Source organism: Zeus faber, assembly GCF_960531495.2.
Source record: "Zeus faber genome assembly, chromosome: 17".
Lineage (NCBI taxonomy): Eukaryota > Metazoa > Chordata > Actinopteri > Zeiformes > Zeidae > Zeus > Zeus faber.
In genome coordinates, this window is record NC_137204.1 from 19476269 (window position 1) to 19488580 (window position 12312).

General features: G+C 39.6%; 1 protein-coding gene across 1 annotated transcript in view; it reads left to right on the plus strand.

Moving 5' to 3' along the window:
* Positions 1-12312, plus strand: part of LOC307243001 (uncharacterized protein) — a 29182-nt gene that overhangs the window by 15460 nt on the left and 1410 nt on the right. The window contains 34 exon segments of the mRNA XM_080017651.1: positions 3383-3443; positions 3879-4093; positions 4171-4314; positions 4418-4574; positions 4665-4692; positions 4777-4882; positions 4965-5057; positions 5141-5204; positions 5286-5384; positions 5482-5585; positions 5733-5871; positions 5998-6116; positions 6202-6351; positions 6473-6643; positions 6741-7044; positions 7216-7286; positions 7376-7463; positions 7543-7660; positions 7747-7870; positions 7964-8100; positions 8191-8446; positions 8535-8777; positions 8865-9041; positions 9131-9276; positions 9365-9455; positions 9542-9931; positions 10021-10147; positions 10280-10398; positions 10515-10711; positions 10796-10979; positions 11074-11239; positions 11334-11458; positions 11584-11892; positions 11989-12192. Coding sequence (XP_079873777.1) covers positions 3383-3443; positions 3879-4093; positions 4171-4314; positions 4418-4574; positions 4665-4692; positions 4777-4882; positions 4965-5057; positions 5141-5204; positions 5286-5384; positions 5482-5585; positions 5733-5871; positions 5998-6116; positions 6202-6351; positions 6473-6643; positions 6741-7044; positions 7216-7286; positions 7376-7463; positions 7543-7660; positions 7747-7870; positions 7964-8100; positions 8191-8446; positions 8535-8777; positions 8865-9041; positions 9131-9276; positions 9365-9455; positions 9542-9931; positions 10021-10147; positions 10280-10398; positions 10515-10711; positions 10796-10979; positions 11074-11239; positions 11334-11458; positions 11584-11892; positions 11989-12192 — 5226 coding nt within the window.

Genomic DNA, 12312 nt, shown 5'->3' on the forward strand with positions numbered 1-12312 from the left:
CATACTATAGAACCTGGTCAGAAGCAGGAGGAGCCAGGCCCGGAGTCACCTCACAGTGCCCAAGCACCAAGCACCACAAGTCTGAACAACGTAGGGTGAAGTGGCCTGGCGCAATCAAAAAGGAGTAGGTCCAGTTGGATGAGGATGTAGACAAGAGCCTGGAGGCGACATCAAAGGGTGATGCTGACCAGAAACTTCAGACTATGCATACCATCATAATGAGCATAGGCTCAGAACGCTTTGGCATCAAGGAAAAGTGTGGAACAAGTAATCCAGCAAGGCCAAATCGGCAGCAGCTCAAGATCAGCCGGCTGAAAGAAGAACTTGAATCAGGGCATTGTGTTATGATTGCTGTGATTGACAATGAAGAAAGCCAGCTCGGATGTTTGGATAGAATTAATTAATTTAGAGATGGATTGGCAGTGTTTTGGTAGTTTGGATACCCTGTCACCTTTTACCAAGGTGACATAAAGTAAAAGTAGATGGCATTGTGAAAGATTGTAAGCAGATATTTACACCCATAAACTATATGATGCCATCCAGCCTATTGCGTAATTTGCTTCTGTCTGTCTTAAATGAGACCCCTTAAATGAGAAAGGAAGAAAAAAAAAAAAAAAATGTAAGTAAAAGAAATATATATATGAAAAAGGAGAAATGGATTAAAAAAAAAAAAAGGAAAATATGGACGCCGTGTTCTGCAAGTTTCCATGTCCCAGATCATTGGCGAGTGAGCATTGTACATCAGCCTCAGGGCTGTATAAATAAATCAAGTATAGAGAGAATCCATTTTTTAAGAATATATATTATATATTTGTATGTGTTTGTCTGTTTTACCTCTCATCACCTTTTTTTTTTTAAAATTTGTAAATTATGTTTAATTTCGTGTTAGTCTGGGTAAGACCTTGTAGCTCTGGTATGTGCTGAATTGTCAGTAGAATATTTTTAAATTTTTTTTTAACTTTATTTCCCTCAATTCAGGTGGCTTGCAAGCACAAATCACATAAAACGAGCAACAAAATGTACCTTGGTCAATCTGGCCCTAAATCTCTATCTGTGAAGTTTCAAGATCCCAGGACAAGGCCAGTGATAGCTCAGGTGCCATACTTATGTTCTCCTTTCTACAGACACTTGTTGCATGTAAGAGAACAATGAATGCGAGCCACCGCAACAGCTGTCTGCCTGACATTGACCTTGTGCAGTGGCATGCACAAGTGGAGGTGGTGGTCCTGTCCTGTCCACCATATGTCCTGTCATGACCCTTTCTCCCTTTAGTGGTCTGTCTACTGTAGGCCCTGCAGCTGCTCTTTATAGGTCACATTTCATTCAACAGTTATTTCATCATTTTATTAAAGTTTAATATAAAATCTCTCTCTATATTCTTCCCAGGGGTAATGGTGTTCCCACAACTCCCCTACAATTTGTGGCTATTCCCATCCCAGTTATTGGAAACTGTTGTCATTACTTCAATCAATCACAAGTAACAGCAGAATGTTTTTGACACATTTGACACTTGATAGTCTATGCCTCCTTAAACAAAGGAGAAGACACTTTCTGGGTTGTTCACCTCTGTCCTTGTCTTCCTTTCCAAGAAAAGGAAAGGAAGACATATTTTAATAGAACATCAGTCAGGGAATAAGGGATCCAAAGACAGATCTGAATAGAGTGAAGTCACACCAAATTGTGTTGCATGTGTACATTCAAAGGACAGAAACCATGATCAAATTACTTGTTGTTGAAGAACTGGCAGCCTCTATCATAGAAATTCTTCCCCAGCAATATTCACATTGCAACATTGCTGTTCATCTTTCAACAAGTGATAAATGATTATGGAATAGAGGTGTGAACTGATGTTCCTTTGTTGTTTATGGTATATAAGGCACTAACAGTATTTTTGTCGTGTGGACTATTTTACGATGGACTAGTGTTACAAAGCTCATTAATCAAAACCAAGTTAGGCTTCAAGTTCAAGTTCAAGAGATTATTTGTCACATACATATACATACGGTCATACATATATGCAGTGAAATGTCATGACACCTGGTGATTACGCACAATAAGCTCTATAAGCTCTAAAAATACTAAAACATACCAAAATGTGCGTAAATATTTCTTTCTTGAGAGTCATTGCTAACAAAGTTTGATACATGCTCAACCCGTGAGCGAAGCTGAATTAAAATCTATTGGATAACTTGCACGTCTATAAAAAAATAAAAAAATATTGTATTATATGAAGCGTGAGCTTAAAAGGAAAGGCTGTAGCTGTAAGATGCTGACATTAATAGCCATTATAATAGCCATTAATAGCAATTTGTTCATCGTTGAAATTAAACTATAAAAGTTTAAAACATAAACACATAAATTAATGAGAGGTTTTCCATAATAAGTGCTACATAGACATCAAATTTCCACTGTTTGTTTCCTGCATTTGACTTTATTTCATCAATACAGGCACATGTATTCCCCCTGACTGTCAGAATGGTTGAATTGTTTTCCTTTACCATAAATTGTACTTTCAACCCTTTCAGCCGAAAAAAAATATATAGTCGATATTATTACAATTACATACTTATAATATGTATAAGAATACGCATAAGGTATGAATTGGTGGCCACCATACATTTATTTTTGGTAACAAATAAAGGCTGTGACAAAGAGTGTGAAGTGTGGTTAAAAAAACTGATGACAAATTTGTGCTAATTATATCAAATCTGCAATACACTTACCAAATAATGTAGTACTAATACGAGTGGTATCAGCAAATGTAATAACTATATGAAATGTAAACATATAGTACATTAGGTAGTATACTATAGAATAGCATATCATATAAATTATAAATACATCTAACACTATCCTCACGACAAGGCATGCCTGCACTCATAAAACTTTGTTCGCACTATGCATTCCAAGAGAAGCCTGTTATGGTGGCAACAATTCAAACGTCAGTATCCTGAATTATTTATAGATAACATTCATTCATTCTTTAAAATGACCAAAAACGACAATAAAGAAATTCTGTGTGAATTTTAACACAAACATTATATAAACAGATATTACATGAACTAAAACGTCTGGCTTCAAAATCTTTGTTAAAATGCCTTAAGTGCATAAATTATGAATATAGAATTTTAGTTAGTAGTTTGGTGTTTTCTAAATCTATTAACGCAAACATGATTCAATTTATAAGACATTTAAATAATTCATATACTGCAATGCATATGCATGGAATCCTGAAGAGAATCCTTTTTTTTTTATGTGTTAATTGAAAGGTTAAAGGGTTTATGCATTGCATGACGTTGTATAGGATAAAATGTCAAATGTCAATCAAAATACATCTGCCATTCAAAGACATGACCATATTTGGTTTGTGCCTGCTCTGCAGAAGGTCTCCTATATAAGAGAGACCTTTGAAGAGATGCAGAGACTGGAGGGGATTTCAGGAGGTTCCAACTGGTGGTGAGTCAGTCTGATGCTTCAGCTCTCATTCAGTTGTAATAGAAACACTTAGCATTTTATTAACTACCAAAAAGTTTTATGTAAAGAAACAATTAATTTAAACTGGGATTCTGAGAAAAATATAGAAATTATAAAACCCATTCCAAGGTTAACATTGGCTTTGTGATTTTGTACACATGAGATTTTTTGCAGGTGTTTACGGCATAAGGTACAAAACAATTATTCTCTTTTTCAAGTAGAGACAAACGTTTTCTGCTGATTGAGTGGGAGAAAAAGGTAAGAATTACGACGCCTTAACATCAAAGAAAGCTTTGTCAGATAGGAAATATGTTTTTTTTTAAATATTCAGAAATAATCATTTATGGAAGCAGAAATCGGTATTTCAGTTCTATAACAGATTTATTTTCATTCTTTACAGTAAGTTGCCATCATGAGTACGGACGCAGAAATGGCCGTCTACGGCAAAGCTGCCATTTACCTCCGTAAGCCAGAGAAGGAGAGGATTGAGGCTCAAAACAAACCATTTGATGCCAAAAGTGCTGCCTATGTGGCTGATGCTAAGGAGCTGTATGTCAAATGTACAATCCTGAAGAGAGATGGTGCAAAAGTCTCTGTGAAAGTGCTTGACACACAAGAGGTAGGCCGTACCAAATTAAATAATATTAAATTATGTTAAGTGACAACTGGTTTACAAAAATTATGTCAATTTTTGAGGAAAAAACGGTCAAGGAGGACGATGTTACCCCCATGAATCCTCCCAAGTACGACAAAATTGAGGACATGGCCATGATGACCCATCTCAATGAAGCCTCTGTGCTGTATAACCTCAAAGAGCGTTATGCAGCATGGATGATCTACGTAAGAAAGTCTACCTTCCTACTGATTCATGTGGAATATATTATATTTAAATACAGCATCAACAGAAGAGTTGAAATGCTCCTTTTGATCTCATCCTTTTTAGACCTACTCTGGGCTGTTCTGTGCCACTGTGAACCCCTACAAGTGGCTCCCAGTGTACGACTCTCAGGTTGTGAGTGCCTACAGAGGCAAGAAGCGTATGGAAGCTCCACCCCACATCTTCTCTGTCTCTGACAACGCCTATCAGTTCATGCTCACTGGTATGTAGATAAAAAAATGATTTTCAAATAAAAACAAATTGTTGTAGAGAAAGTAAATGTATTTGCTTGTATTTGCATTCTGTTTTACAGATAGGGAGAACCAGTCAGTCTTGATCACGTAAGATTATCATTCATTAAAAACATTAAAATGCAATTTATGTCATCAAACAATTTCTTAAAAAAATAATCCCTCCTTAACTAGTGGAGAATCTGGTGCTGGGAAGACTGTGAACACAAAGCGTGTCATCCAATACTTTGCAACAATTTCTGTGGGAGGACCCAAGAAGCCGGACACAGGAAAGATTCAGGTTTGTTACTATGAATAAGTTGTTTAAACCAAAGAGAGAAATTAATTGATAGGGATGTTAAAATGTCAAACTTGGATGACAGGGTTCCCTGGAGGATCAGATTATTGCAGCCAATCCCCTGCTGGAAGCCTACGGTAATGCCAAGACTGTGAGGAATGACAACTCCTCTCGCTTTGTAAGTACAGAGAATTTTAACCCTTCAGAGATCTTTAGTCACTGACTGTTTCTAAATAGTAAACATGATGTTTTCCAAAACAGGGTAAATTCATCAGAATCCATTTTGGCACAACTGGCAAACTGTCTTCTGCTGATATTGAGACATGTACGTATCCAGTGAAAGTGCAAATGAAATTGACTCTTATTTTACTTGGAGTAGATTTTGGTTGATGAACCATTCTTACAGATCTGCTGGAGAAGTCCAGAGTGACATTCCAGCTTCCAGATGAGAGAGGCTACCACATCTTCTACCAGATGATGACCAACCACAAACCTGAGATTATTGGTAAACTTAATGACTGACGATATGGTAATAGTGAAATACAAATTGTTCACACAGTCTGTATTTCCCTTATATTCTTGTCTTATTATTTAACCTCCAGAGATGACCCTCATCACCACCAACCCCTACGACTTCCCCATGTGCAGTCAGGGTCAGATCACTGTGGCCAGTATTGATGACAAAGAGGAGCTGGTTGCTACTGATGTCAGTAATTTTCAAAGCCTTTTCTAGCATCATAACACATAACTCATACAACTGTAAACTTACATTTTGGAAATGTTTTTATTTGCAAATTACATTACAATAACAATCACAATCAATAGTTATTGGTTACAACTTTTGTCACTACAGACTGCCATCGATATTCTGGGCTTCAACGGTGATGAGAAGATGGCCATCTTTAAGTTTACTGGTGCTGTGCTTCACCATGGTAACATGAAGTTCAAGCAGAAGCAACGTGAGGAGCAGGCTGAACCAGATGGCACAGAGGGTCAGTAAAAATTTATATCAAAATGGATCAATTTCAATGGTAAAATTAATTGTTCTCTCTGCATTTTTTTGAGTGTTGCATTTAACTTTTTTGTAATTTCTGTATTTATTCAATATAATCTTTCAGATTCTGACAAAGTTGGCTATCTGCTGGGCCTGAATTCAGCTGACATGCTGAAGGCTCTTTGCTACCCCAGAGTGAAGGTTGGAAATGAGTATGTCACCAAGGGACAGACTGTACCTCAGGTGGGTAGGATTTAATAGTTTCATGATTTTATCCACATTTGAGTGAACAATGCAAAGGAAGAAGACTGACTGACATTTATTCTAGGTGATGAACTCAGTGAGTGCCCTGGCTAAGTCCATCTATGAGAGGATGTTCTTGTGGATGGTCATCCGTATCAACCAGATGTTGGACACCAAGCAGCCAAGGCAGTCCTTCATTGGTGTGCTGGACATTGCTGGTTTTGAGATTTTTGATGTAGGTTTATTCTATTAGTATTTCTGATATCTGACAGGCATTGCCTTGAAATATATTTCAGCCTAAAATTTTAACAACATTGATTTGAAAAGTTTTCCTTCCATCCTTTTTCCACTTCTAGTACAACAGCATGGAGCAGCTGTGCATCAACTTCACCAATGAGAAACTGCAACAGTTCTTCAACCACCACATGTTTGTCCTGGAGCAAGAGGAGTACAAGAAGGAGGGCATCATCTGGGAGTTCATTGACTTTGGCATGGACTTGGCTGCCTGTATTGAGCTTATTGAGAAGGTAAAACTACGGTAATGATTAGAAATCTTATCGCTTCTACATCTTATTCAAATTGATATTTATTTGAAAAATGTCCTACCGATTTCCTCCTATTAAGCCAATGGGCATCTTCTCCATCCTTGAAGAGGAGTGCATGTTCCCCAAGGCTTCCGACACCACCTTCAAGAACAAGCTGTATGACCAACATCTTGGTAAAACCAAAGCCTTTGAGAAGCCAAAGCCTGCCAAGGGCAAAGCTGAGGCCCACTTCTCCCTGGTGCACTATGCTGGAACTGTGGACTATAACATTTCTGGTTGGCTGGACAAGAACAAGGATCCCCTGAATGAGTCTGTTATACAGCTATATCAGAAGTCTCCGGTTAAGCTGCTGCCTGTCCTGTATCCAGTTGTTGCTGCTGAAGGTACAATTGCAATTTTAAGGGATCGAAAGTATTAGATTTCATTGTGATTATAAACTATACTTGTGGTAATATTAACATTGATGCACAAAATACATTTCCAAAAAGCTTTTGATAAGCGATGCCTTAAAAGTACAAAATGTTTTAAATTAAAATACATATTTATCAATTCAGAGTCAGGTGGGAGCAAGAAAGGAGGAAAGAAGAAGGGTGGTTCCATGCAGACGGTGTCCTCACAGTTCAGGGTAAGAATTAAGTTCAACTAGTGTAAGTTGGTTACTTACCTCAAAATATTGTTCATTAAAATATCTGATATGATCTCAAATATCTACAGGAGAACTTGGGGAAGCTGATGACCAACTTGAGAAGCACTCATCCTCACTTTGTGCGTTGCCTGATTCCCAATGAGTCAAAAACACCAGGTACACCAACAATTTTCTTCATCAAGGTTGCTTTAGTAGTTGTATTACAGTATAATGATTTGAAAACAACCGTTCACAGGTCTGATGGAGAACTTCCTGGTAATTCACCAGCTGAGGTGTAATGGTGTACTGGAGGGTATCAGAATTTGCAGAAAAGGTTTCCCAAGCAGAATCCTCTATGCTGACTTCAAACAGAGGTATTCTATCTAATGATGAAAACAATCACACACAAGGTTAAATAAATTAATGACTTTTTGAATATTAATAAAAATGCTTGCAATAGGTACAAAGTGCTTAATGCCAGTGTCATCCCTGAGGGCCAGTTCATTGACAACAAGAAGGCATCTGAGAAGCTGCTTGGATCGATTGATGTGCCTCATGATGAGTACAAATTTGGACACACCAAGGTAATAATCCATAAATATTATGCTATTCAGTATCAATTAAATCAAAGCACGATGGTTGTCATTGGCATGACATATTGTCTATGCTTTCTTAAGGTATTCTTCAAAGCTGGTCTGCTGGGTACCCTTGAGGAGATGCGAGATGAGAAGCTTGCTTCTCTGGTCACATTGACTCAGGCTCTCTGCCGTGCTTACCTCATGAGGAAGGAGTTTGTGAAGATGATGGAAACGAGGCATGTACAAAATGATAAATCTAACATGATGAATGCATATTTATTTTACCAAATGTTAAAATGTCTTATTGAATGTATTACCCTCTCTAGGGATGCTGTTTTCACCATCCAGTACAACGTTCGCTCATTCATGAATGTCAAACACTGGCCATGGATGAAGGTGTACTACAAGATAAAGCCTCTCCTGAAGAGTGCTGAGACTGAGAAGGAGCTGGCCCAGATGAAGGAGAACTATGACAAGATGAAAACTGACCTTGCAACTGCCCTCGCCAAGAAGAAGGAACTGGAGGAGAAGATGGTTTCTATTCTGCAGGAGAAGAATAATCTTCAGTTACAAGTGGCATCTGTAAGTAGACAAAGCAGATTTTGCCGTTGAATCTACTAATTTCTTGAATTCAATTTGATGGGATTTCCTTTATTGTCATCCCACTCAGGAATCAGAGAATCTGTCAGATGCTGAGGAGAGGTGTGAGGGACTCATCAAGAGTAAGATCCAGCTGGAGGCCAAACTCAAAGAGACAACTGAAAGGCTGGAGGATGAGGAGGAAATCAATTCTGAGCTGACTGCAAAGAAGAGGAAACTAGAGGATGAATGCTCTGAGCTCAAGAAGGACATTGATGACCTGGAGCTTACCCTGGCCAAAGTGGAGAAGGAGAAACATGCCACTGAGAACAAGGTAAATGAAGAGTCAAAGTCATCATTATCACATAATTATAGTAATAATCAACCAATCATACAAACTTTTTTTGGGGGGGAAATTTAGGTGAAGAACCTGACTGAGGAGATGGCCTCTCAAGATGAGAGCATTGCTAAGCTGACAAAGGAGAAGAAAGCCCTCCAAGAGGCCCATCAGCAGACTCTTGATGACCTGCAGGCAGAGGAAGACAAAGTCAACACTCTGACCAAGGCCAAGACCAAGCTGGAGCAGCAAGTGGATGATGTGAGTTCAACAAATCTATCATGTAAAAATATGTACATTTATGGAATTATATGCATCATATAATTACAAGCAAAATTATGAAAATGCAGCTTGAAGGTTCTCTGGAGCAAGAGAAAAAGCTCCGTATGGACCTTGAGAGAGCCAAGAGGAAGCTTGAGGGAGATCTGAAACTGGCTCAGGAATCCATCATGGACCTGGAGAATGACAAGCAGCAGTCCGATGAAAAAATCAAGAAGTAATGTCAAACTAAGGAAATTCTCTAATGTGAGTAAAATATCAGAAATACATTATTATTGAATGTTATTCTGTAATTCAATCATCAGGAAGGACTTCGAAACAAGTCAGCTGCTTAGCAAGATTGAGGATGAGCAGTCACTGGGAGCTCAGCTTCAGAAAAAGATCAAGGAACTTCAGGTAACATGATCTACAGTATACAAAAATGTAATCATGCATGTAGATACATCATTTTTTCTCAATTTTGTTCTCACGTTGCTTGATAGGCTCGTATTGAGGAACTGGAGGAAGAGATTGAGGCTGAGCGTGCTGCTCGTGCCAAGGTTGAGAAGCAGAGAGCTGACCTCTCCAGGGAACTTGAAGAGATCAGTGAGAGGCTTGAGGAGGCTGGAGGAGCCACTGCTGCTCAGATTGAGATGAACAAGAAGCGTGAGGCTGAGTTCCAGAAGCTGCGTCGTGACCTTGAGGAGTCCACCCTGCAGCATGAAGCCACTGCTGCTGCTCTGCGTAAGAAGCAGGCTGACAGTGTTGCAGAGCTGGGAGAGCAGATCGACAACCTCCAGCGTGTCAAGCAGAAGCTTGAAAAGGAGAAGAGTGAATACAAGATGGAGATCGATGACCTCTCCAGCAACATGGAGGCAGTTGCTAAGGCCAAGGTAGTGCAATTTTATTAAATTCAAATAGCGTTGTCATTATAGAGGGACAGGAACTAAAAACCCTGAAATGTTTAAACATTCATTCACAGGGAAATCTTGAGAAGATGTGCCGTACACTTGAGGACCAGCTTAGTGAGATCAAGACGAAGAATGATGAAAACGTTCGCCAGATAAATGACATGAGTGGTCAGAGAGCAAGACTGATGACAGAGAATGGTAAGTATTTTCATACAATAATCAATTCTTAGCACAATTGTGAATATGATTATTAAGTTAACTGTTTGTGTTGGTTACAAAGAGTTAACTGAAAATACAGAAAAAAAAATGAACCAAATAATTTCCACTCAGGTGAGTTTGGTCGTCAGCTTGAGGAGAAAGAAGCTCTTGTCTCTCAGCTGACCAGAGGAAAGCAAGCCTTCACACAGCAGATTGACGAGCTGAAGAGACAGATTGAGGAAGAAGTCAAGGTTAGAGAGATGTTAAAAATGTTACGTTTTATTTGCTAACAGTATAAGGAGTCTAAGGTTTCTGAATGGTTTAACATTTGTGGTTTGATTTATTTCCCGTGATTTTATTTTGCCAGGCCAAAAATGCTCTCGCACACGGTGTACAATCAGCCCGCCATGACTGTGATCTCCTGAGGGAACAGTTTGAGGAGGAGCAGGAGGCCAAGGCTGAACTGCAGCGTGGAATGTCGAAGGCCAACAGTGAGGTAGCTCAGTGGAGGAGCAAGTATGAAACTGATGCTATCCAGCGCACAGAGGAGCTCGAGGAGGCCAAGTAAGAAAAGTTTTTTTTCCTTCGACCAGCTTAAGATTTGGTTTCAAAGAACTACAATACTTAACGTTGGTAAATCATTAACAGGAAAAAGCTTGCCCAGCGCCTTCAGGAGGCTGAGGAGCAGATCGAGGCTGTGAATTCCAAATGTGCCTCTCTGGAGAAGACCAAACAGAGACTCCAGGGTGAGGTTGAGGACCTCATGAATGATGTGGAGAGAGCCAATGGACTGGCTGCCAACCTTGACAAGAAGCAGAGGAACTTTGACAAAGTGTGTTGAAATGAATTATAATGACATTGTGGAAAGATATCAGACGTTCAAGACAATTGGTTACATTTATGGCTGCATAAAAATTACTCTACAGGTTCTGACAGAATGGAAGCAGAAATATGAGGAGGGACAGTCGGAGCTTGAGGGAGCTCAGAAAGAGGCTCGTTCTCTCAGCACTGAGCTGTTCAAGATGAAGAACTCATTTGAAGAAGCTCTGGATCAGCTGGAGACCATGAAACGTGAAAACAAGAACCTGCAACGTGAGTCATTATTGAGCACAACATTTATTTTTTAAAGAAATAAATAAGCATGAAACACTTCCAAATTAATGATAGTTTTCAACCCTCAATGCAGAGGAGATCTCAGACCTGACTGAACAGATTGGTGAGACTGGAAAGAGCATCCATGAGATGGAGAAGGCCAAGAAGCAGGTGGAGACTGAGAAGTCTGAGATCCAGACTGCACTTGAGGAAGCTGAGGTGAAAAACAGAATAACATCTTCCAAATGTTGAAATGTTCTATTTCATTTTGTTTTTACTTGCAGAAACATCAAATATTAACCTACAAATTGTAAACCATATATACATTTTTTTTTTATCTAAAGGGAACTCTGGAACATGAAGAGTCCAAGATTCTGCGTGTCCAGCTGGAGCTCAACCAGATTAAGGGTGAGGTGGACAGGAAGCTGGCTGAGAAGGATGAGGAGATGGAACAGATCAAGAGGAACAGCCAGAGGGTGACTGACTCCATGCAGAGCACTCTCGACTCTGAGGTCAGGAGCAGGAATGATGCCCTGAGAATCAAGAAGAAGATGGAGGGAGACTTGAATGAGATGGAGATTCAGCTGAGTCATGCCAACCGCCAGGCTGCTGAAGCCCAGAAGCAGCTGAGGAATGTTCAGGGACAACTCAAGGTATGGCACAAAGCAGATTCATACACCAATGTACTGTATCTGATCCACCAGTCAGGTCTATCATTGACTTTTCCCCTCACACAATCTCCACATCAGGATGCCCAACTGCACCTTGATGACGCTCTTAGAGCCCAGGAAGACCTCAAGGAGCAGGCTGCCATGGTGGAGCGCAGGAACGGTCTCATGGTGGCTGAAATTGAGGAGCTGAGGGCAGCTCTGGAGCAGACAGAGAGAGGCCGCAAAGTGGCTGAGCAGGAGCTGGTGGATGCTAGTGAACGTGTCGGACTGCTGCACTCTCAGGTAAACTGATATCATTTCACTTTAATAGGTGAAATTTGACTGGTTGTTCTCCATTCAATCAATTTTGCAGTCACACATACATACCATGATTTTAAATTCTGAAATTAATTTGCCCTTTAG